The sequence below is a fragment of the Eumetopias jubatus genome, unplaced genomic scaffold (assembly GCF_037043125.1).
Source record: "Eumetopias jubatus isolate StellerSeaLion01/CBP00866 unplaced genomic scaffold, mEumJub1_p1.0 scaffold_10, whole genome shotgun sequence".
Classification (NCBI taxonomy): Eukaryota; Metazoa; Chordata; class Mammalia; order Carnivora; family Otariidae; genus Eumetopias; species Eumetopias jubatus.
Window position 1 is genome coordinate 119,096,288 of NW_028274816.1, and position 24,572 is coordinate 119,120,859.

At 44.7% G+C, this 24,572-nt stretch overlaps 1 protein-coding gene across 1 annotated transcript; it reads left to right on the forward strand.

Annotated features, from left to right (window-relative positions):
- The first annotated feature begins 453 nt into the window (after positions 1–453).
- Positions 454–24,424, forward strand: DUSP14 (dual specificity phosphatase 14). Its single transcript, XM_028109431.2, has 3 exons — positions 454–559; positions 21,538–21,626; positions 23,092–24,424. Exon 3 carries the CDS (start codon positions 23,184–23,186, stop codon positions 23,778–23,780), a length of 597 nt encoding a protein of 198 aa, XP_027965232.1. The 5' UTR covers positions 454–559; positions 21,538–21,626; positions 23,092–23,183; the 3' UTR covers positions 23,781–24,424.
- Positions 24,425–24,572: the final 148 nt, after the last annotated feature.

Consider the following 24,572-nt stretch of genomic DNA (forward strand, 5'->3'; position numbering starts at 1 on the left):
AATTCCTGGGCTCTCTCGTGCTGGATACAAGGTGGGGGTGGGGTGAGAGGCGGTGATTAGTCACTTACTGCAGTCTTCACACCTTTTATATTTGTGTTGTTTCCTTGCCTTTAACCCTCTCGCATCCAGAAAGTACCCCAGTACACCACCCCTGCTCCCCCGCCCGAACCCCGAAGTGGCGACCAGAGGGGTCGTATGTTGTGAAACACAGGAGACTCCAGGGAACGCCCGACCCGAGGGGCATCCAGGACAGCGGGGCGCGCGCCCCGCAGCTCCGCTCGGCGGCGGACGGCGCAATGCGCACGCGCGCCGCCCGCCGCTCCCCGCGTCCCCCGCCGGCTTCCCCCCGCCCCTCAGCGAGCCTCTAGCGCGGAGGCCCCTCCCCCGCCCCGAGCGGCCCGCCCCCCCTCGGGAGAGGGCGGCGGGGCGCAGGGAGCGTGCGCGCGGCCCGCCCCGGGCGCGGGCGGAGGGGAGAAGGAGGGGCGCGCGCGGCGGGTAGCCCGCAGAAGCCTGGAGCCGCGCAGGAGGACGGAGTGCCAGCAGCCGCGGGGCCGAGCCGGTAGGGGGCCGCGGGCCCGGGCAAGGACTGGGGGGCGGGCGGGACTTGGCTCCGACGCGACCCCGGCGGGGGCTGGCGGGACCCGGCGGCCGGGGCCCCGCGCGACCCTCGTTTCTGGAAACTTTGTGCCGGCACCCACACCTGCTCTTGGGCGGTTCTCGCATCCTCTGGGCGGCCGGGAGGAGCGAGGCCCGGGGCCCTCCGCAGCGCCCCCTCCTCGCCGCCCGACACCCCGCCTCGCCGGCTCTGGGCGCGCGCCCCCCGGCTGCGCTCGGGTGCGGCCGACGCCCCGGCCCCGCGTCCCGGCCCTCGGGCTCCTTAGCCGGCATCCTGTGGGCTCCTCTCCCCTCCTCCTCCTTCCTGACCCTCGGTACTCCGGCCGCGCCATGGTCTCTCTAGCTCCTCACCCGCCGTGAGCGTCCACCCGCTCCGAGCCTCTGGAGCTGTCGGTGGCCCTTTGCTTCTTCCATAGGTTTCTGGTGCATTGATAGAAGCAACTTGACTTTCAGCAATGCCAAGTATTCAACTTGAGTGTTTCTCTTTGGTGGTAGATTGGGGTGCACAGTGCTAACGTGTCTTTTTATTTCTCCTAAGTACCCTCTCTTCAAAGCGAAGTTGAGTTGTTTGTGTGTGAGAGGAGTCGCCTGCTGGAGCTGCCTTTGTGGATTGTATAACTATATTTTATTTAGGTGGTTGTTGCCATTGGTACCAGCCAGTGTTATGGTAACTGGGCATCCCAGAGGCGAGGGAAGGAGGAGTGACTTACAATTGCAGTTCTACTGTGTAGGGATTTAAAGCAAAAAAACAAAACAAAAAGAACAACACAACTACCTTGTACTTTTCATCCAGCAGGACCTCAAGGCATTTGGCATGTGTTAACGAGCCGTTCATTGTAGTTTTATTAGGAGGGGTAGGTAGAGAGCATTGCCATCCCGTTTTACAGATGTAAAAACAGAGGCAAAGAAGCAAGTCCTGATTCTTTACTAATCTTAAAGGAATATGGACCAAGATATTTAACCCTGAGTTTCCTGGAATTCCTAGTCCATTAGGCTACACGTAAGGAAAATGGAATGTTGGAGCATCTTCCCTGAGATTGTACAGAGCAGTTAAAAGTCAGAGAGGCTGGGGCCCGGTGTCAGCGTGGTTGAGGCTCTGCTGTGTCACAGAGTTAAGTGATACTGGACAAGTCACAGCTGCTCCCTACATGTTTCCTGTTGTTTAAGATGAGGGGAACAAAGGTGCTGTCTTCTTTGAAAAGTTGCGTGAGTGTGTCTGGAGGCTCCACTCCCTTGAGCTGCATTTGGTGATTGTTAGTTGTGGTGGACTCATAAAGGCTCCCATTCTTGGGCTCCTTTTAAGAAATGCAGAGAATGAGGCACCCCGGAATGAATAACTGCCTCTTCTTCACCAGGGACACCTGAGAATTCCTGTCAGGGACCAGCTGAGGCAGGGACCCTGACCTGGGGTGGGGGGGGGAGGGTTGTCGGGTGGAGGTAGGAAGGCGCCCTGCACAGGCGGCTTTGACACATGGGCCCTATTCCTGCCTCCAGCTCTGACTCATCTTCTGACGCTTGGGGGAGGAGAAGGTAGTTGCTTGATATTTTTGGCTTTCCCCCATAAAACAGGAGACGGTTTCCTTCATTCCAAGTCATTTTAACGTCAGTGTCAAATGTGTCTATGCTGAGTTCTCATCTGAAATCTGTCATATTGGTTGAATGCAGGTATGATTTCTGTAATATTCCCTAATAGAATGGCATAAATGTGTATTCATATAAAAAAATACTGCTCAGGTGTGCAAACCCAGGCAGTTCTTTAAAACTATAGCATGAAAACCTTAATATTTTTAAATGATGGTCTACAGGGAGGAATGTGTGTTTCGTAAATTCCTTTGCATTTGGGATTTTAAGGCAAGGTGGATTGAAAATGCTTTTTCTCACTGTCACCAGAAATTCATTAATAATTCTCTTTGTAAAACTAAGAACTTTACAGATAAGGTTAAAGCCTTCTTTTTTAGCATCTTTCCCAAAAGTAACTGCTGTGTATATCTTTATCGATTTGTGTGTAACCTCTTAGACTTTTCTAAGTATTTTTATAAGTGTCTGCACAAAGTGATTTTTTAATTGAAATGAATTATTATAAAATTAACCAGTCCTGTTCATAGAGTTTTGGTTTCTGTCTACAAGAGGTAGCATGTGTTTTAAGTACAGCTGGTTGTAAAGGTTCATTACTTCTGTGGCATGGTAGTGTTTCTCAGGACGATGGGCAAATGATCCCCTCTTAAACAGCCTCAGAGCACTTAAACCGTTAAGATCCTAGGTGTTACTTTTAGACGAAAATGAAAACTTTTCCATTAAAAACAATATCTAGGACTACTAGTGTATTCACCCTAAAAGGAAGCATAAAAGGGAGCGGAAGGCAGGGAGAGTAGCTAAAGCAACAGCCCCTGGGTATAAACTTACAGGTGAACATTTAAGGTAGTAGTTTTAGTTATTTATGAAAGCTTCACTGGGAAACAAAGGGAAGTGTTAATGTGGGCACAGTTCAGATCAGTAGTTTCAGGAGACACATGAGTTCAAACAGAATTCACATCAAGAGTTTATATATTAGAGGACTTTTACCATGCTGAAGGTCTAGTGCTGAATATTGGGGTAGAAGGCAAATAAGGTCCCTGAAAACTGATGAAACTGATAGGCTAATAGCGACATTTAGAGAGGAAGTGTTCTTTCCCCACATTGGCCAGAATTGTAATGGTTCTGAATTCCTGGACATCAACATTTTGTTTACTTAACCTTTTTATTGTGAATTATAACACAGAAAAGCATACGAAACAAATGGGTAAATTAATGATTTTTTTTAAGAACACCCAGCTGTAACCGTCTCGAAGGTCAAGAAGCACCTTCCTCCCGTACTTTGCCAATGACAACCTCTCCCCTCACCCCAGAAGTAACCTAGCCTCATTTTTGTGGAAATCACTTCCTTTCTTGTTGCTAGTTTCTCTCCCCTAAATATTAATATCTAAACAAGTTTCATTTTGTCTGTTTTCATCTTTATGCAAATGGAATCAACGTAGGTATTCTTTTAAATACTTTTTTTGTGGGGTCAACATCATACGTGGGTATATATATATGTGTGTATATAGGAATATACATACAGACACAGTTTTTTAAAATTCTTGCAGCGTGGTATTTTTTTAAAGATTCATTCATATTATCTGTGACTAATTAGTTCATTTTTGTATGAACATAGCACAAGTTGCCCATCATCTGTTGGCGGACAGCTGGGTAGTTTCTCGTCCAGGGCCTTCAGGTGTGTTTATCTGCAGCTTTACTAGGTGATGCCTCATTTCCTAAGTGGTTGGTACCAATTTACATTCCTCCAGTGGTGTCAGCCTTGAATTTATAATCCACTGTATTTGTTGTTGAACCTCAGTATGTTTGGATATCCACAGTGTGAATGAATGAATGTCACCTAGGTGGTCTGATCCCTGGTCCTTTGTGTACCATTGTATTTATATATACTTAATTGTATGGGTTGGACCAACATACCACCCAAAGGCCAGAGATGGTTTTTCCACTCTATTTGGTTGACAAATACCCAAGAAAATCCTTCCCTTTTTTTTTTAAACAGATGTGTAGTTATAGGAAAATTTAAATATGCAAAGTGAAGAAAAAAAGTATCTAGTTACCTAGAAGTCTTACTTTTTTTAAGGGATTTTTTTTTTTGAAAAGAAGATTTTTTTAAAGTTTATTTATTTTTCAGTAATCTTTACACCCAGCATTGCGCATGAACTCACAACCCTTGCATTAAGAGCTGCATGCTCTTCCAACTGAGCCAGCCAGGTTCCCCTCCCTAAAAGTCTTTTAAGGGTTTTGGGTGAATCCTACCTCTGGGGCCACTCGATGCTGCCTTGACTTGGTGACTTGCGTTGTGCTGGTGAATGCCTGCCGTGTGCCCAGCCCTGAATGTGCAGGCCGTTGGTGCTGGCTTTATAGGGTGTGATGTGTGCAGGAACCCAGGCCAGCGCTCGTTAAAGTACTCTGGGAGGACCCTCCGGGAATGCTTGTGCGCGCGTGCAGATCCTTGAAGAGGCACTGAGCACAGACCAGGGCTCCTCTTTCCTTGGCGTTTCCAAAGGAACCACAGCTTCTTTGCTATGGGAATAAAGTACTCTCTCGGAATCTTTAAAATGTACTTTTTTCCAAATCTTCCTTAGTATAACGTAGTAGAGATAGTTAAAACTGGTTTTGAAACAATTTCTGCTTTTGAGGAGAGCCAGGTTAACTTTAATTGCTTGTGTTTGGTGTTGCTAGCTGGATTTAAAGCTAGGTGTGTGTGGAGTGTGTGTCCAGGAGAGACAGAGGTGGGGGCAGGGGAGAGAGGGAAGGGAAGGGGGTAGGGATAGGGAGAGATGGGAAGGTTATGTCAGGACAGGTATTTGTTGAGTATCTACAGTGCCTAGTATTATTTGCTAACAGTTTGCTTCCATCCTGAGAATGTTCTACAGTTCTGTAGGTTTAGAAAATACCTTCAGGGCTATCCTTTTTCTTAGTTGGAGGGGTAAAGGAAGAATAGTCCAAAGAACGTGAGATTTGTAGTTCTTTTTTTATTTTTTCTGTAAGGCATCTTAGAAAATGGCTATATGCTCTATTTTCCGGCTTTCATAAATCACGAGAACTTTTTCACTTAAAGTTTTTTTTTTTCAGATTCTCTAAAATGGTCATAATTTTAAAAACTATGTAAATTAAAAGTTTTTTTTTAAAGATTTTATTTATTCATTTGAGACACAGAGATACAGAAACAGAGAGAGAGCGAGCATGAGCAGGGAGAGAGGCAGAGGGAGAGGGAGAAGCAGGCTCCCCGCTGAGCCAGGAGCCAGACGTGGGGCTCGATCCCAGGACCCTGGGATCATGACCTGAGCCGAAGGCAAGACGCTTAACCATCTGAGCCACCCAGGCGCCCGTAAATTAAAAGTTTTAAAGGACAAAAAGGAGTGTGCAAGCCTCTGAATCTGAGTGATGGGGGGAAGAGTCCTAATTGTGTTCGTTGGTACCCCTTTTGGCGGGCAGTACTTGATGGAACTCCGGATTCCACCTGTTGCAGGGAAGGGGTTGGAGGGTGGGTGCCGAGGCCGTGGCCCTACCACAACATCACCTACACCCACGGCCCTCCTAGCTCCCCTTGCCACTTGCCATTCTTGCTCTTAGCACTGACCCAGTTTTAACTACCTTTACTAGGGCACCGTCAGTTTGGCCAGCTTCCTCCCCCTCCCCCACTGTGCCTTCTCAAAGTCTCAGCCCAAGGGGCCCTTTTGAAATTCACATGCAACTGCTGGTCTTCTGCCTTTGTCCCAGAATAGTTTCAGCATCACAGGCCTATGCATAGCAGCAGATCTTCTTGACTCCTTAGGTCTTTGAGTTTGTGGGTAACACAGGAGAAGACTCTTCAGGTAGGGCATGTTGCTTCTGTTGAACTAGTAAACATTTCTGTGGCAGATAGAGCGAGCATGGGAAACTCCAGCCTTCCTCGACTGGAAGAGAGAGACTATGAGGTAAGCTTGCTTGAAGTTTTGAGGAAGTACTGGTAAAATAAAATCCGGGAGAGTACTGTCAGCATTGCAAGTTACATACAAATTTGAAATCAAAATTTATAATTAAGAATTTCACTAACTTAGCCCTTGTGCCGCTCTGGTGTCCTTGCCAGGTTCTCTTTTACCAGATCAGCTGTGAGTCTGGCTCCCATGTGGACAGCAGGTGTAGGCCAGAGCCTGGAGGGGGGGTTTGTATTGACAGCCATTTGTTGTAGTTAATTTTCTTCTATTCCAAATAATTTTTATTTTTAGAAATTTCAGTCATATACTGGGGCACCGCCTGGGTGGTTTAGTCAGTTAAGTGTCCAACTCTTGATTTCGGCTCAGGTCATGATCTCAGGGTTGTGAGATTGAGCCTGCATCGGGCTCTGTGCTGGGCATGGATCCTGCTTGAGATTCTCTCTCCCTGCAGCCTTCCTCATGCTCGCTCCCTCCCTCCCTCCCTCTCAAAAATACTAATAAATGAGTAAATTGCAGTCATATAGAAAATTACAAAGAACAAATTTATATCATTACCACCCCAAATTGGTCATACTTTCTTTTCTTTTATCAAAAAAAGGGTGAGGATTATAAAGTTGAATCTTCCTTGGGCCCCTTTCTTTCCTTCCCTATGAATTTGAGAGGTTTCATTCCAGCCCACTTGATTTATTTAAATATCTGTTCATTTAAACTAGTGCATTTTTGATGAATGTCAGATGGACACAAATCTTCAATAGCCCTTAATTTGCACTGTCACCTATGTCGTGTTTAGGGGACAGAACTCTTTCAGGGTTAGAGGTTGTACATCATTTCACATGATTTCTTGCTAAAAACTGGAGAAGTATTCAATGTTTTACAGAGTTTCAACTACCTGGTTTAAACTTTCAGATACAGAGGATCCAAAATGTAAATGAAGTGAAACTTGTTTTCATACTGGATTACATCTTTTTGTTTGTTAATTTGTTTTTGTGGGGCTTGAACTCACAACCCTGAGATCAAGACCTGAGCTGAGATCAGGAGTCATATGCTTAACTGACTGAGCCACCCAGGCACCCCAATACTGGATTATGTCTTAAGTCCAAGTATCTACTGTATTATTTTGTTTAAAAATGATTTTTAAAAATGTATATGGAGTTTCTTATTCCATTTATCCTCCTACAAATTACAGTAAATATCTTTTCCACAATAGCGTAATCATTTTTTTTTTTTTTTTTTTTTAGATTTTATTTACTTGACAGCTGCGAGAGAGGGAACACAAGCAGAGGCAGGGGGAGTGGGAGAGGGAGAAGCAGGCTTCCCGCCCAGCAGGGAGCCCGATGCAGGGCTCCATCCCAGGACCCTGGGATCATGACCTGAGCGGAAGGCAGATGCTTAACGACTGAGCCACCCAGGCTCCCATCTTATTTTTTTAAGTAGGCTCCACGCCCAGCACAGGACTTGAACTCATGACCCTGAGATCAAGACCTGAGCTGAAATCAGGAGTCCAGACACTTAACCACCTGAGCCACCCAGGTGCCCCCTAATATTATCTTAAATTCCTTTTGCAGAGATACTTGCTAGAAATAAAAATTCTCAGGCCTTTACCCCCAGAGATCCTGATTACTAGGTCTGAGGTGGGGCCTACCAGTAGCTGATGTGATTGTCATGCAGCAGTCCTTAGGTCCACACTTTGAAAATATTCCTTTGCCATAGGATGATGGCTTCAGAACATAATTTCAACTACGCCTTTTCTGTAAAGGCCAGGTAGTAAATATTTTAGGCTCTTGGGCCATGTGGTTTCTCCAGCAACTACTTAACTTACCTTAACAGCAAGAAAGCTGCTGTAGTTAATCTGTAAAAATGAATGTAGCGGTGTTACAATAGAACTTCATTCATGAACACTGTTTTTATATGCCATGAAGTGTACTGTTCTTGTGATTTAATTTTTAGCCATTCTGAGCTCATGAGCTGTACAAAAACGTGGTGGGCTAGACATGGTCTGCCTGCTGTGGTTTGCCCACCCCTGATTTGAAGCAGAGTAGAGTGAGGTTCGCCGGCCACCACATTCTCCCATAGTATGTGAATAACAGTAATACAATCTATATAAATTATGCTAATAATATATAAACAATTGTCATAAAGAATTATGTATATTGTCCTATTAGACTATTTTTTCAGGAGACAATTAAAGACAAGGGAATAAAAAATAAAGACCAGGGAATAACTTCAGGATCCTTTGCCTTTGCACTTATATTTAGCTAAAAACTTGATTCCTCCCTTTGCTACAGGGGCGCCCAGACACACCCAGTTGCCCTCAGAGCGAGGTAGGGCTGCTGTCCCAGCAGGGAAAGGGCACGGAGCTTCATCGGGTTCCCTCTTCCTAGTAAATTCAAGAGACTTACCTGGCCGGTTATCTTACTCTCCTAAGGAACTCTAGTGGGTAACTAGATGCCTTTGATTTATAAAGAAAAATGGGAAATTAATTTATCAATACTTTATAAATGAAGTTAATTTGCTAGGAAATCACCAAAAATGTGGAATTGGGTCATGGGTATGATAAAGAAATCCTTGTATGGAGAAAGTTGAGGCTCACTGCTTGGGTTTTAAGGGTGTTGGTACATCCACTAAGACATTAGAGTAAAATGGTCGAAGTTTGTCAGCTATTCACTGTTGAGCTCTTTTAGTCCTATGAACTTTAATATATAAATCCTTTTTTGTCTTCCTTAAAGTAATAATGAACTTTTAAGGACTGAGATCTTATTAATAAAAAAAAAATCTGCATTTTCTGAGATTTCATAGTCTTGCTTCTCAGAGGGTGGTAATGACTGGCAATTTTGAGGCACATTTTTATCTATTTTGGGTTTAATTGCTGTGTTTTTTTTTTTAAAGTACTCTGCATCTAGATGTTATGACCTATATAAATCAAAGTTCACTGCTTAACCAAGAGTATGATTCATATTTAATTTTTGGCACTTATTCCTTGAAGATTTTCAAGTATTTATATAGGCTCTGGCACAAATTGGTTTCTGGTTATCACCAAACAGATTTAAATGTGATTGTGGAAGATTTTGCACACATTTTCTTGGTTTAGGTTTATCAGATTTTTCACATCCTAAGACCATCTTGTACCACATAGCAGTTTAGGAGTTTTTAGATTCATATCTACATTATTGATAAAGCACAATGAGACTGACCTTATGTGCCTTAATTTCTTTCCTTTGCAGTTTTTGTTTTCCTCCCCAGTGAAATGGGGACATTTTGGTAGTCTTCCGATCAGTTGACCGGTCAGATTGTATGACTAATCAACAAATGGACAACTCCTGGAAAAGGGGTTCTGGTCCCAGTGGGGTTACTACTTTTCTATGTAAAGTCTGGGAAAGCCTCTTAACCTCCATTTACCTCTGATTTCTCATCTGGGAACCATGACAACAGAACAACACTAATCCACGTGAGGCTGAGCATGTCATGGAGCTTCAACAAAACAGGCGCTTTTTTTTTTTTTTTTTTTTTCTCCAGCAAGTCCAGTGAGACAGACTGAGGCTGATTGAGAGCGATGTTTCTCGTACTTTACTGTGTATATAGATCACCTGGGGTCTGTTCACTGTGGAATCCCATTCCATAGGTCTGGGATGGGGCCTGAGATTATGCATTTCTGTCAAGCTCCAGGTTAACGCTGCTGGGTCTTGGATCACACTTGGAGTAGTGAGGGGTTATAGAAAAGGCTTGGGGGCATCTGTGTGGCTCAGTCGGTTAAGCGACCACCTTCAGCTCAGGTCATAATCTCAGGGTCCTGGGATCGAGTCCCGCATCGGGGTCCCTGCTCAGCGGGGAGTATGCTTCTCCCTCTGCCCCTCGCCCTGTTCTCATGCTCTCTCTCTCTCTCTCAAATAAATCTTTAAAAAAAAAAAGGGGGGGGGCTTGTGTTCTCTATTTGGAATCTGAAAGTAAGAAGGCTCTTGAATGTCAAGAATGGTAGTCTTATTTTTTAAAATTTTTTATAAAGATTTTATTTATCTGAGAGAGAGTGGGGGAGAGTGCACAGAGCCCGGGGGGGGGGGGCATGGCAGAGGGAGAGGGAGAAACAGACTTCCCACCAAGCAGGAGCCTGACACGGGGCTTGATCCCAGGACCCTGAGATCATGACCTGAGCTGAAGGCAGACACTTAACCAACTGAGCCACCCAGGAGCCTATAAATGGCAGTATGTTTTAAATGGACTGGAGAAGTACGATAGTATCCTCTATGAGACACCTCCCCAAGAAACAGACAACTCTGTTTTTTAGCCCCATTGACTGTTTTACTTTACTTTGATCCTGTGCCTTCTCTGAATTGCTCAGGTACCCACTGTTTGCACCACTCATTTGAGTCACTTAATGGTAGTCGATCTCCTATTATTCAACTGTTTTATAACGTATCTTGTGTCATCTCTTTAGGATGATAAAATCCTAGCATAGGGTGATGGTTTATGTTACACCTTCATATCCTTGTTTCAGCTTTTGCTGCCTAGCACACCATTCCAAACTCAGTGGTGTAAAAACCATTTTTATTTTGCTCACAGATTCCTGTAGGTCAGGAATTTGGACTTCATGTAGTGGGGACAACTTGTCTTTGCTCCACAATGTCTGGGGCCAGTGGTGGGATAGTCAAAGACTGTAGGTGACTCAATGTCTGGGAGCTAGAATCATCGATTTGTCTTTACTCATATTTCGTAGTTGATCCTGGCTCTCAGCTGACACCACCTGGGCTGCTCTCTGAGACACCTGTGTATGACCTCACCACATGGTAACTCTGTTGAGCTTCCTCACGGCATAGCAGCTGGGTTCTGAGAGCAAGTCCCAAGACAACAAGGTAGAAGTGTGTGATGTGTTTATAATCTAGCCTTTGAAGTATTATTTCTGCTCTACTCTTGGTTGAGTTGACCATATTGTAAGAAGGTCAAGTGGGATGGGAGATATTGTGGCCATTTGTGGCAAAGACCTTTTCCCTCTACCCCCACATGACTTAGAATAGTGTGAGTGGGGTGCTCACTCCGAGAGTACCCTCCAACCTGCCTTAGCCTTTTACTCTGCTAATAGAGCCTCTCATTCTGTCCTCCAGTACACGCACATTATGTGTCACACTGGGGGGATATCTGTGGCCAAACCAGACCGGGGACTCTGTCCTTAGTTTTATGTGTATTATTTATGTTTATTCTCATCCCGGGACATACATCTTCATATCAGTTCATGTATGTGGTGGGGAAAAGCAAAAACAACCCCTCTTCCATAAGTAAGATGCTGAGGTGTTTTAGCCAAATTACTAAAGCTTTCCAGACGGGTGAGAACAATTTGTATCTTTTATTTCATTTAAATACAAATATAACTCAACATCTGAGTTTTGTTTGTTTTTTTGAGATTTTATTTGTCAGAGAGAGCATGAGCAGGGGGAGCGGCAGGCAGAGGGAGAAGCAGGCTCCCCGCTGAGCAGGGAGCCCGATGCAGGGCTCGATCCCAGGACCCTGGGGTCATGACCTGAGCTGAAGGCAGACTCCCAACCAACTGAGCCACCCAGGCGCCCCTATGAGTTTTATTTTTAAGAGTATTTTAATTTTTTCCCCAACAGAACACATTTCTGATTTAATAATGAAAATTAATGAGAAAAGTAGCATTTATTTACTTATGGCAATGTAGGCTAACATGCTTCTATTTTAAAAAGGGTGACTTTAGGGGCGCCTGGGTGGCTCAGTTGTTAAGCGTCTGCCTTCAGCTCAGGTCATAATCCCAGGGTCCTGGGATCGAGCCCCGCATCGGGCTTCCTGCTCGGCGGGAGGCCTGCTTCTCCCTCTCCCACTCCCCCTGCTTGTGTTCCCTGTCTCACTGTGTCTCTCTCTGTCAAATGAATAAATAAAATCTTAAAAAAAAAGGTGACTTTAGCTAGTTCTTTAAAAAAAAAAAAACCTTAATGTGATTACATAGGCTTTTCAGATATAAAAAAATAACAGTGTCAGCCTCTAGTATATACTGTGTCCTTCTGAAATTCCTAAAGCAGCTAAAAGTAATTTAGTCAGATCATTTTAGACGGTCATCTCTAGCATCCTTATGGCCATTTTCTGCTTATTCAATGTGAGAAGAGAGAAAGCAGTAGATAGATTTTTAGTTTCCAACAGCTAATTCTAGTGGTTATTTGCTATGATTAAAAAAAAAAAGCAGGGCTCCTGGGTGGCTCAGTTGGTTAAGCGACTGCCTTCGGCTCAGGTCATGATCCTGGAGTCCCGGGATCGAGTCCCACATCGGGCTCCCTGCTCAGCGGGGAGTCTGCTTCTCCCTCTGACCCTCTTCCCTCTCGTGCTCTCTATCTCTCATTCTCTCTCTCTCTCTCAAATAAATAAAATCTTAAAAAAAAAAAAAAAAAAGAAAGCAAACTAGCCTCCATGGCACTGGGATGGATGCTCCGAGTACATCGTGAGCCCAGGTAGCGATTCCAAGGCTGCGCCAGGTACGGACACCAGTGGTAACGCAAGGCTGGCGCCCCCATCCCAGGACTGCCCAGCGCACGGAGCAGTCTGGTGTCACTAGCTTATGCCTCGAGAGTACGGGCCACCTGGACAGACACTAGCTGTGCGTTTTTGCTGAGCACTTTAGTGCTTTGATGTTTATTATTCAGACAGACTGGCAAGATGTTTCTTAGAACTTGTGGGGAAAAAAAAAAAAGAAGTACCTCTCTGGGGTTGGTTTAGGATAGCTCCTCCCTTCTGTCTTGCACCCACCCCCACCCCACCCCCATTCTCCTGGCCCGGAAAGCATTTTTCCCTCCAAGAGGTAAATGCAGCTGCCAGAGCAACTTGGAAGGACTGCGTTGACCACCATGGACAGCGACATGAACTTCTCTGGTCACCTCAGAGACAGGTGTACTGCAGTGGGGTGCTCACTCAGAGAGTACCCTCCAACCTGCCTCAGCCTTTTACTCTGCTAATAGAGCTCCTCGTTCTGTCCTCCAGGACATGCTGACCAAGATGATTTTGGCGAGCCTGTGATGTAATATACATGAATTCTTTCCTTCTTCATGGTCAGAATCTCCTGGTCTTGGCCTTGGAGCACACTAGGGCTTCCTGTTGTGCCCTCCGTGGAACCATCCCTTGCTGAGGCCCCTCTGCTCTCAAGGGGGGCCGTCTGTGTCCTCAATGGTACGCCAGTCTGTGGCAGTATTTCCCTATTCTGGGCGGCCGGAGAAACTGGAGTAGCTCAGCCCATCTAGGCTTTTCTGTAAGCAGCATTTAACCCCATTGTTCTCGGCAGATCCAAGACCCCTATCCCACACTGAAGGTGCTGGCTGCTGGTGTCGCAGTGCTGTAAGGCCGGTAGTGAGGTCACAGTCATGCGGAAGGGCAGCGTGTGGGCTTGAGCTAGGAGCCCAGACACCTTGGGCCGTCTGGTTCTGGCACGTCTGGTCTCTCAGTGGGAATCCGCTCACCCTCTCTGAGCCTTCTATCTTCTGGTCTGTAAAGGGGCCAGGAGTGTTTGTCAGAGGAGCACCAGTAATAGCCATCCCCTCTGCGTGCTCCCCAGCAGACATTGTTTTTCTAAGCCTCGGACCCAGCTTCGGCAATCTGGTGCAGGTTTGCTGGCATGAGACTGACTGGCAGCAGCAGGGAGGGGGCATCATGTCTGTCTCACTTGGATTCTGCCCTGAGGACTCACAATCTGTTTTCTCTGCAGTACCAAGTACCTTCTCACTGCCCAGCACAGGAGTTAGCAAAGTTAAGCTTCCGGGCCACCCATTATTTACCGTTGATGAAGACCCTTCTGCTGTAAAGACCAGTGAGTCTAGGACCTTTGTCTCAGGAGAGCAAGTGGCTTCCTGAACAGAATGATGACTTGGGAGACCACAAGACTGAGTTACTAGTAATTAGACAGTGACTAAATAGCCTGGTTGGAAGTTTGATTAGCATCTGCCAGTTTTTCCTCAGTCAGGAGGGAATTAGCACCAGCAGTCTGAGAGCCTGATTTTGTGTTTATTACTACAGTGACTTTGCTTTTTAAATCACTGGGATTGTGCCGGGGAAGGATGTGGAAGTGGTGCGAGACTGTACTTTGCAGCAGGACAGGATGTTCTCCTATATAAATTCTGCCCATTTCCATCTAACACACACACCTGCACACATTTCCTTAGGTGACTACTTCCTGTTCCTCTTCATGGTGCGATTTTACCTAAATACTGCGTGTCTGCCGGTATCCAATTGCGGGCCCCCAGAGAAGGCTGGAACCTTGGGGGAGGCAGCACCCTTCAGACAAGGGCAGACTCTGGAACTTACCAGGACCAGCACTCTGAGTGTCTCGGTCTTGAAGTGGGGAACCAGTGGCTCACCCCGGCGTTGACCTCTGCAGTGGTTCTCAAAGTGTGTCCTCTGACTGGCAGCATCACCTTGGGGATGCCAGTCCCCCCCCCCCCCGCCCTGTCTTACAGCTACTGAATCAGAAACTCCTGGGGTATGGTTCAGAAATGTTTTAGCAAGACTCTGATGCAGGCTAAAGTTTGAGAATCACTGTATTATGAAGCTATAACTGTTTCATTTATCTTTTTATTGAGGTGTAATTGATATATGTTTCAGGTATACAGCATAATTTGATATTTACATTAGCACAAAATGATCATCACAGTAAGTCTAGTAACATCCATCACTATATAGTTACAAATTTTTTTTTGTAATGAGAACTTTTTTTTTGTCACGAGGTGTGTTTTATTTTCATTAAACGTACAAATAATTTGCTATAATATCCCAGGGCAAACTGGAGAATTTGGCAGTCCGACTGGGGGGGTGGTCCCCTCAGAGACCCGCAGGCTGGCGGCGTCGGCACGGAGTGCCCGGGTTCACAGTGCAGCTTGTCGCTCGTGTCCATCTTGCAGGCAGCTCTTCTTCCTCCACATCACAACTGGGGTGTCTCGAAGATGATGGGGGTGCGTCATGAGAACTTTTAATAAGATTTACTCTCAGCAATTTTCAAATATGCAATACAGTAATATTAACTTGTATAATACATCCCCATGATTTATTTTATAACTGGAAGTTTGTATCTTTTGACCTTCTCCGCCCATTTAGTGCCCCCTCCCCCACCTCTGGCAACTACCAGTCAGTTCTGTGTGTCTGTGAGCTCGTTTTCATTTTCTTTTTAGATTCCACATACAACTGATAGAATAATTGTCTTTTTCTGACTTATTTCACTTAGCAAAATGCCCTCAAGATCTATTCATGTTACCTCAAATGTAAGATCTTCTTTATGGCTGAATAACATTCCATTGTGTTTATATACCACATTTTCTTGATCTCTTCCATCTATCAGTGGACCCTCAGGTGGTTTCCGTGTCTTGGCAGTGAACATGGGGGTGCATATATTTTTTCAAGTTAGTGCTTTTGTTTTCTTCAAATAAGTACCCAGACGTGGACTGCTGGATCATATGGTAGGTTTTTTTGTTTTGTTTTGCTTGTTTTTAAGTAATCTCTACCCTGATTGTGGGGCTTGAACTCATGACCCCGAAATCAAAAGTCGCATGCGGCACTGACTGAGCCAGCCAGGCGCCCCTGGTCATTCTATTTTTAATTTCTTGAGGAACCTCCGTATTCTTTTCAACGGCGGCTGCAGCAGCTTCCATTGCCGCCAACAGTGCACAAGTTCCTTTTTGTCCACATTCTTGCCACCACTTGTTACTTCCTGTCTTTTTGGAACAGCCATTGTAACAGGTGTAAGGTAGTATCTCACTGGGATGTAACACACTGATTTACAGATGTTGAACCATTCTTGCATCCCTGGAACAAATCCCACTTGACTGTGATGTATGATTCTTTCAACGTATTGTTGAATTCAGTTTGCTAGTGTTTTGTTGAGGATTTTGCATTATGTGCATCAGGGATATTGGCCTGTAATTTTCTTGTGATGTCTGGTTTTAGTATCAGCATAATCCTGACCTTGTAAAATGAGCTTGGAAGTGTCCCCTCCTTTTCTATGTTCTGTAAGAGTTTGAGAATGGTGGTATTAATTCTTCTTTAAATGTTTGGTAGAATTCACCAGTGAAGCTGAGTGGTCCTGGACTTCCATTTGTTGGAAGGTTTTTGATTTCTGATTCAGTCTCCTTACTAGTTGTTGATCTGTTCATAGTTTCTGTTTCTTCATCATTCATTCTTGGCAGGTTGTATCTTTCTAGGAATTTGTCCATTTCTTTTAGGTTGTCAAATTTGTTGGTTTAATTGTTTATAGTAGTCTCTTGTCCTTGGTATTTCTTTGTAGTATTGGTCATAACTTCCCTTCTTGCATTTCTGATTTTATTGAGTCTTTTTATTTTCTTGGTAAGCCTAGCTGAAGGTTGTCAATTTTATCTTTTCAAAGAAACAGCTTAGTTTCATTGATCTTTTCTAGTGTCTTTTTAGTCTCTATTTCATTTATTTTTACTTTGACCTTTGGTATCTCCTTCTAACTTTGGACTTTTTCTTTTTCTAGTTCCTTGAGGTATAAAGTTAAATCTTTGGAGAGCTTTTTTGATTCTTGATGTAGGCATTTATCACTGTAAACTTCTCAGAACTGCTTTTGCTGCATCTCTTAAATTTTGGTATGCTACATTTCCATTTGTCTCAAGGTAGTTTCTGACTTCTGTGAACCATTGGTTGTTCAGTAGCATGTTGTTTAATCTCCACATATTTGTTAATTTTCCAGTTTTCTTCCTGTAATTGATTTCTGGTTTCATACCACTATGGTTGGAAAAGATGGTAGGTATCACTTGAGTCTTCTTAAATTTATTAAGACTTGTTTTTGTAGCCTTATAATCTATCCTGGAGAATGTTCCATGTACTCTTGAGAATATGTATTTTTTTTTTTTTTAAGGATTTTATTTGAGAGCAAGGGAATGAGAGATAGCAAGAGAGGGGAGAGGGTCAGAGGGAGAGGCAGACTCCCTGCTGAGCAGGGAGCCCGATGCGGGACTCGATCCCGGGACTCCAGGACCATGACCTGAGCCGAAGGCAGTCGCTTAACCAACTGAGCCACCCAGGCGCCCGAGAATATGTATTCTCTTCTAGATGAAATGTTTTGTATATGTTAAGTCCATCTGGTCTAAGGTGTTAAGACCAGTGTTTCCTTATTGATTTTCTGACTTGGATGATTTATCCATTAATGAAAATGGGTTGTTAAAGTCCCCTGTTATTGTATTGCCGTCTATTTCTTCCTTTAAGGTCTGTTAATATTCCTTTATATATTTAGGTGTTCCTATGTTGGGTGCATAATTTAAAAAATTTTTTTAAGTAATCTCTACACCAAGGTGGGGTTCAAGCTCATAATCCTGAGATCAAGAGTCACACACCCCACTGACTGAGCCAGTCAGGCGCCCCTGCTTGGCACATGATTATTTACAAATGTTATATCCTTTTGTTGAATTGATCCCTTTATCATTATGTCATGCCTTTCTTGTCTCTTATTAGTCTTTGTTTTAAAAAGTCTTTTTTGTCTGATGTAAATATAGTTAGTTACTCCAGCTTTCTTTTGGTTTCCATTTACATGTAATGTCTTTTTCTATCCCTTCACTTTCAGTTTGCATGTATCCTTACATCTGAAGGTAGTCTTTTGTAGGCAACATATAGACGGGTCTTTTTTCATACTGCCATTTTGTTGAGTGTTTTCTGGCTGTCTTGTAATTCCTGTTACTTTCTTCTCTTGCTCCCTTTGTGATTTGATGATTTTGTGGTATGCTTAGATTCCTTTATCTTCTCTGTACCTACCATAGGCTTTTGCTTTGTGGTTACCATGAGGCTTACATATAACAACTTATAAGAGTCTATTTTAAGTTGATAACTTTGAATACATTCTAAAGCTCTACAGTTTTACACACACCCCCGATTTTATATTTTTGATGTCACATTTTATTTTTTTAAGATTTTATTTATCTGAGAGTGAGCGAGCAAGCACGAGCAGTGGGGTGGGGGGAGGGCAGAAGCAGAGGGAGAAGCAGGCTCTCCGCTGAGCAGAGAGCCCGATGCAGGGCTCAGTCCCAAGACCCTGGAATCATGACCTGAACCAAAGGCAGATGCTTAACCGACTGAGCCATCCAGGCGCCCCATTAAATTACTTTTTAAAGATTTATTTTAGAGAGTGCATTTGTGAGTTTGGGGAGGGGGAGGGGGAGGCTGACTGCCCACTGAGTGTGGAGCCTGACTCAGGGCTCTGTTCCACAGCCCTGAGATCAGGACCTGAGGTGAAACCAAGAGTCAGACACTTAACCAGCTGAACCACCCAGGTGCCCCTTTGATGTCCCATTTTACATCTTTTTATCTTGTATATCCCTTTACTAGTTATTGCGGTTATAGTTATTTTTACTACTTCTTTTAACCTTCATAGTAGCTTTTTTTTTTTTTTTTTAAGATGTTATGTGTCAGAGAGCACACACACACAAGCAGGGGGAGGGGCAGAGACCGAGGGAGAGCAGGCACCCCACTGAGCAGGGAGCTCCATTTGGGACTCGATCCCAGGACCCTGGGATCATGACCCGAGCAGAAGGCAGCCGCTTAACCAACTGGGCCACCCAGGTGTCCCCATAGTAGCTTTATAAGTGACGAATCTACCACCTTTATGTTATTCTAAATTTTACTATATCTACCTTCACCAGTGAGATTTATACTTTCATGTGTTTTCCTGTTACGAATTAGCACCCTTTCTTTTCAGCCTAAAGAAGTCCCTTTAACATTTCTTGTAAGGCCAGTTTAGTGGTGATGAACTCCTATAGTTCAAAACTCTTTCTCTCCTTCACTCCTGTATGACAGCTTTGCTGGGTAGAGTATTCTTGGAAGTGTTTTCTTTCACTGCCTTGAATCGGTTGTGCCACCTCTCTGCTGGCCTGCAAAGTTGCTGCTGAAAAATCTGATCGTCTTGTGGGGGGGGGGGGGTCCCTTGTATGTAACAAGTTCTTTTGCTGCTTTTAAGATTCTTTGTCTTTTAACATTTTAACAGCTTAATTATAATGTGTCTTAGTGTGTGTCCCTTTAGGTTCATCTTATTTGGAATTCTCTGAGCTTCCTCGATGTGGATGTCTGTTTCCTTCGCCAGCCAGGTTAGGGAAGCTTTCTTAGCCATTATTTTTCCACATAAGTTTTGTGCTCCTTTTTCTTCTCCTTCTGGGACCTCTGTAATGTGAATGTTGGTCCACTTGATGTTGTCCCATAAATACCTTAAGCTGTCTTCACTTTCTTTCTTTTGCTGCTTGATTGTATCAGGTAGTTCTCCCATTGAAACCCTCTAGTTTATTTTTCAGTTCAGTTAGTGTGTTCTTCAGCTCCATGATTTCTCTTTGGTACTTTCTTACATTTTCTATCTGTTGAAGCTCTATGTTCACTCTTCTCCCAAGTTCAGTGAGCATCTTTCTGACCATTATTTTGAACTCTTTTCTCAGGTAAATCACTTATCTCCATTAAGGACTTTCTCTGAGATTTTATCTTGTTCTTTCATTTGGAACATATTTTTCTGTTTCTTCATTTTCCTCAACTCTGTGTTGGTTTCTATGCATTAGATAAAACAGCCACCTCTCCCAGGCTTGAAAGGAGTGGCCTCGTATAGGCGATGAAACTTATTCAGTACGGCCTTCGTTTTGCCTTTCTCTCAGACCTTTGTGATTGTCCCAGCAGCCTATTTATTTTTAGTGGCTCCCAGCCGTTGCTTGTGTGACAAGACCTGTCAGTGTTCTAAAGGGGAGGATGTGTCACTCAGCAGCTTTTAACATATGCAGGTAAGCATAGTCCTGTGGAACTGTAAGTGTCAGTCTCCTTGGCCAGCAGAACCCGGTGATCTAGAGGTGTCCCCTAGACAGCAGTAAAAAATCAGGACACCAGACAGGCGTACAAGTTCCTTTCCAGGAGATACTGGACACTTGGAGTGGGGCAGAGGGAAAGCACAAAGATGGCGTCCCCTGGCTTTGGTCCCTGGAGTGAGCCCAGGTGGGCCCCCAGACGTGTGCCAAGGCAGAAGCCTGCCCTTGAGGCTAAAGCTCCAGGACAAGCAATAGCCTTTTTCACAGAAAAAGTTTGTTTTTTTTTCCCCAAGTTGGCTGGCTGTGCAGTGCCCCGGGGGTGGTAGCCAGTGAGAATGGTCTCTTCGTTTGTGAGTCTCATGGGGCCCAGGAAGGGAAGCCCCACTGAGCACCAAGCTGGCAGGCAGTGGGTGGCCCCTGGGTGGCAGCCACCAAAACCAGGGCACAGACACATGGAGAAGCTCCTTTCTGGGAAATGCATTCTGGAGAGGACTGCAGTGGATGCTTAACATCCATATGTGTTTAACTTAGAAGCCTGACCCGCAGGCCCCAAGCTAGAACTATTTTTAAAGCTTTTAAAAAACGTTAAATATGAACATGTCCTATGATCCAGCCCTTCCACTCCTGGGTATTTAACCAGGAGAAAGGAAGGCATATGTCCACACAGATACCTACACATGAATGTTTTACGTGACATTATACATCAGCTTTACTTGTAATAGCCTCAAACTACAAACAACCCAATTTCCATCAGTAAGTGATTAAACCATGATGTGTCTGTGCCATGGAATAGTACTCAGCAACAAAAAGGATGAACTGTTGATATATGCAGCAACATAGGGGAATGTCAAAATAATTATGCTGAGTGAAAGGCCAAATGAATAAAATCCCTACAGGAGAATTCCATTATATAAAGTGTAGGAAATGTACACATAGTGACTGAACATCGTTGCTTGGCAGGGGCTAGAGGGTGAAGGAAGGGATGAGTTAAAGGAGCATGAGGAACCCTGGAGGGGGTGATGGAGAGGTTTATCACGTTGAGTCATGGTGTGTTGAGTGCACGCACAGAATTTAAAACTCATCAGGTTGTACACCTGGTCAGGCGGTGTGTCAGTCACACCTCAACAGGGCTGTGAAAGTACTTGTGATGGTTACCTGGGAAAAGCGGAGGGACAGGGAGGGGAGGAACGCACTGTAACGACGCTTATAGGTGCTCATCATGTCGTAAGTGAACGAACAGCTAAGAGGTCCAGTGTGGAGGAGAAGGTGCAGGCTCCGAGTGCCGTCTGGCCCCAGCAGCCACCGCTCGGCCGGTTGGTGCTCGTGCACGGGTCCCTGCGTCTGGCCGGGCCGCTGAGTGGACCGAGGGCGCAGGGAAGATGCTCTAGCTTGGTCTGCATCTTTCCCAGGCTCTGTGAGCAGTGCCTTATTACATTTCCTTTCACGAATTTGTCTTTGTTACGGCCAAACCTGTACGTACCAGTTGTTACACCAGGAGTTACATGTCCTTACCAAAAAGCTGAGACTCAGATTGCTATTTCTTACTGGTACATTCTTTAGTTAGCTTTCCACTTGCTGGTTTTATCCCAGTCAAACCCAGTTTAGTAATAAAACCCAGGAGGAATTCTTTTGAACTTCCTGATTGGCCACATTGTTGCCTCCTTGTCTTTCTGCAGATCTGATTTGTATCCACTGTGATCAGCACTCTCAATTAGGACTTTCCAGATCCTGACCCAGGACTGCGGAGTAACCAGATTCCTCACAAGTGAGTTGGCACCGGCACCACCTTTGTGGCACTGAGGATGTTCTTGTCCAACTGCAATCATTTCAGGGGCCCCTACAGTACCCTGGGTGGGGAGGAGCACGTTTCCCACAGGCCCAGACTGTATAGTAGTGTGAGGAAGTGATCTAAAATCTCAGGAAACCAGTGTTTTCTATTTCTTTTGTTACTGGTATCCTATATAGACATTATATAATATTAAAGTCTTTTAAACACTGTACTGAGAGAAGGTAGATCTTCAAATATTAAACTAAAATTTAATTCCAACAAGCATCTGAAGCCCGTGGGATTCGTCTTGGAGTTGAGAGTTGGCTGAGGAAGGTGATGTTCTCATTTAACCACACCCAGGGTCAGGTCAACTAAAACGCTCATGAACTTAATGTATTTTTTTAAGATTTTATTTGAGAGAGAGAGGGTGTGCACGAGTGGAGGGAGGGGCAGGGGGCCCTGGGATCATGACCTGAGTTGAAGGCAGATGCTTAACCGACTGAGCCACCCAGGTGCCCCTAGACTAATGTATTTATTAAAAAATTAAGTAATCTCTGCATGCAACGTGGGGCTCAAACTCACGACCCTGAGGTCAAGAGTCACATGCTCTACTGACTGAGCCAGCCAGGCACCCGGTAGACTAATGTAAGATCATGGCCTTCAAAGTGCCTGGGATTATTGCCATGGAAATGCCACAGCATGTTACTATTTAGTGATTAATTTATGAATGATGTATTTTAGAGTGTGAGAGTATGGGGAGGGGGGGTGCGTAGAGGGGGAACCTTAAGCAGGCTCCACACCCAGCCTGAAGCAGGGCTCAGTCTTGTGATCCTGAGATCACAGAGTCAGATGCTCAACTGACTGAGCTACCTCGGTGCGCCTTAGCTAAGGTGACCATATGTCTTGGCTTTTCTGTAACTCATTCTGAATTCATTATCCTTTCAGTTTATAAAAGCAGTTCCTTGAATATATTACCTAATGTGGTATCATTTTTATACCTTTGATATCTTTGTAAGATCTGTCTAGAATTAGGTTTAGGAAAATGTAGTCCTCAGAGCTATGGAAATAGACGAGGTATATGAAGGCACAGGGCTCTTGGAGCAATCAGAATTTCTAATTTCTTCCGAATTACCATGGAGCACCACTCCCCCTTCAATAAGAGCAAGGCCCTGCAAGATTGTTTTTCAGGAATCAGTTGGGCGTGTTTGAGTTTAGAATTGTTTCTAAAATAGGATGACTATTTCCATTTACACCCCCCTTTTTTTAAATAGAATCACCAGAGAGCTGAGTTTTAACACTGACTACTTTTCCTGTTAATCAATAGAAAATGATTTATGTACATCCTTGAAAAAATGAACCATTTCTAATCCTTTCACCTTCCTAGTCTACAAAACTAGAGAAGGCCGTGATGCATCCAGAATCGGGAGCATGGAAAGTACTGACAGATACCTGTGTTTTTCAGGAAGGAGACAGTGATTTCGGATTCCTTGGTGGAGGAAAACCAAACCCTCTGGTCTTGCTTCCAACGATGCAAGTGTGATCGCTGGCATCTTCATGAGCTCCAGAGGTCACAGCACACTTCCACGGACTCTCATGGCCCCTCGGATGATTTCTGAGGGCGATGTAGGAGGCATCGCTCAGATCACCTCCTCTCTCTTCCTGGGCAGAGGCAGTGTGGCCTCCAACCGGCACCTCCTGCAGGCTCGTGGCATCACCTGCATCGTTAATGCTACCATCGAGATCCCCAATTTCAACTGGCCCCAGTTTGAATACGTTAAAGTGCCTCTGGCTGACATGCCTCACGCCCCCATTGGACTGTACTTTGACACGGTAGCCGACAAGATCCACAGCGTGAGCAGGAAGCACGGGGCCACGCTGGTGCACTGTGCCGCGGGGGTGAGCCGCTCGGCCACTCTCTGCATCGCTTACCTGATGAAATGCCACAGCGTGTGCCTGCTGGAGGCCTACAACTGGGTGAAGGCCCGCAGGCCCGTCATCAGGCCCAACGTAGGGTTCTGGAGGCAGCTGATAGACTACGAGCGCCAGCTCTTTGGGAAGTCAACAGTTAAAATGGTACAGACGCCATATGGCATAGTTCCAGACGTTTATGAGAAAGAGTCCCGACACCTGATGCCTTACTGGGGGATATAAAGCCACCAAAGCCTGCATCAGCAGCCCCTTGAGCAGGACCAGCATCTGCTACACACCGTCTGCTCCCCTCTTCACCTTTCTTTTCACATGGTTGACTTCTGGTTCTCCCTGAAGTGTTTTTTACACTGGGTGTTCAAGTTTATTTTAAAAGCTAGGGAGGGAGGGGAAGAACATGAGGGGAATGCATACATTGCTAGTAACATTTTTAAAACTAACAAACAAACATTTTGGAATAGTGTTTATGAAAATCTTTAACTGGCTTTTAATCATTTTTAACAATTTGAACAGTTTAATAAACTGGTTCTGCTATATTCTGAATCCCATGCCTTTAGGCATCATGGCAGGTGCGGGAGGAGCTCAGTGCAAAAATCACTTTGGGTCCTGATTAACCCTTTAGCGACCAGCTTTGCCCAAGGCTGCCGACCAAACCAATGCTTAAGGAAGATTGATACCAGCTTCAGTCTCTACTGGATTAGCCCTACTTTTTCCTTTCCTATTTAGTGACTCTGTAAGTTAAAAACATAAACCTTTATTATCTAGTTGTTAAGTAATTATAATGAAATCTGCTGCAAACACCCTCTTGGAATCATTGTGCCCCAGGACTATATTAGCATTATTTTTAATAAATATACCTGCATAACGTATTAGAATTTTTACTAAGAATGTCAGGGTGTGTATGTGTATGCGTGTGTTGATCCCGGAAGAGAGATGCTCTCCCCTAACTCCATTAGAATACGGTTCCTGTGACAACTGTGAATGCTACTTAAAACAGATACCCCAGCTGGACTATGT

Bases quoted from the DNA above. Each gene is read 5' to 3' on its own strand.
- DUSP14 (XM_028109431.2), top strand. From the start codon at position 23,184: ATGAGCTCCAGAGGTCACAGCACACTTCCACGGACTCTCATGGCCCCT.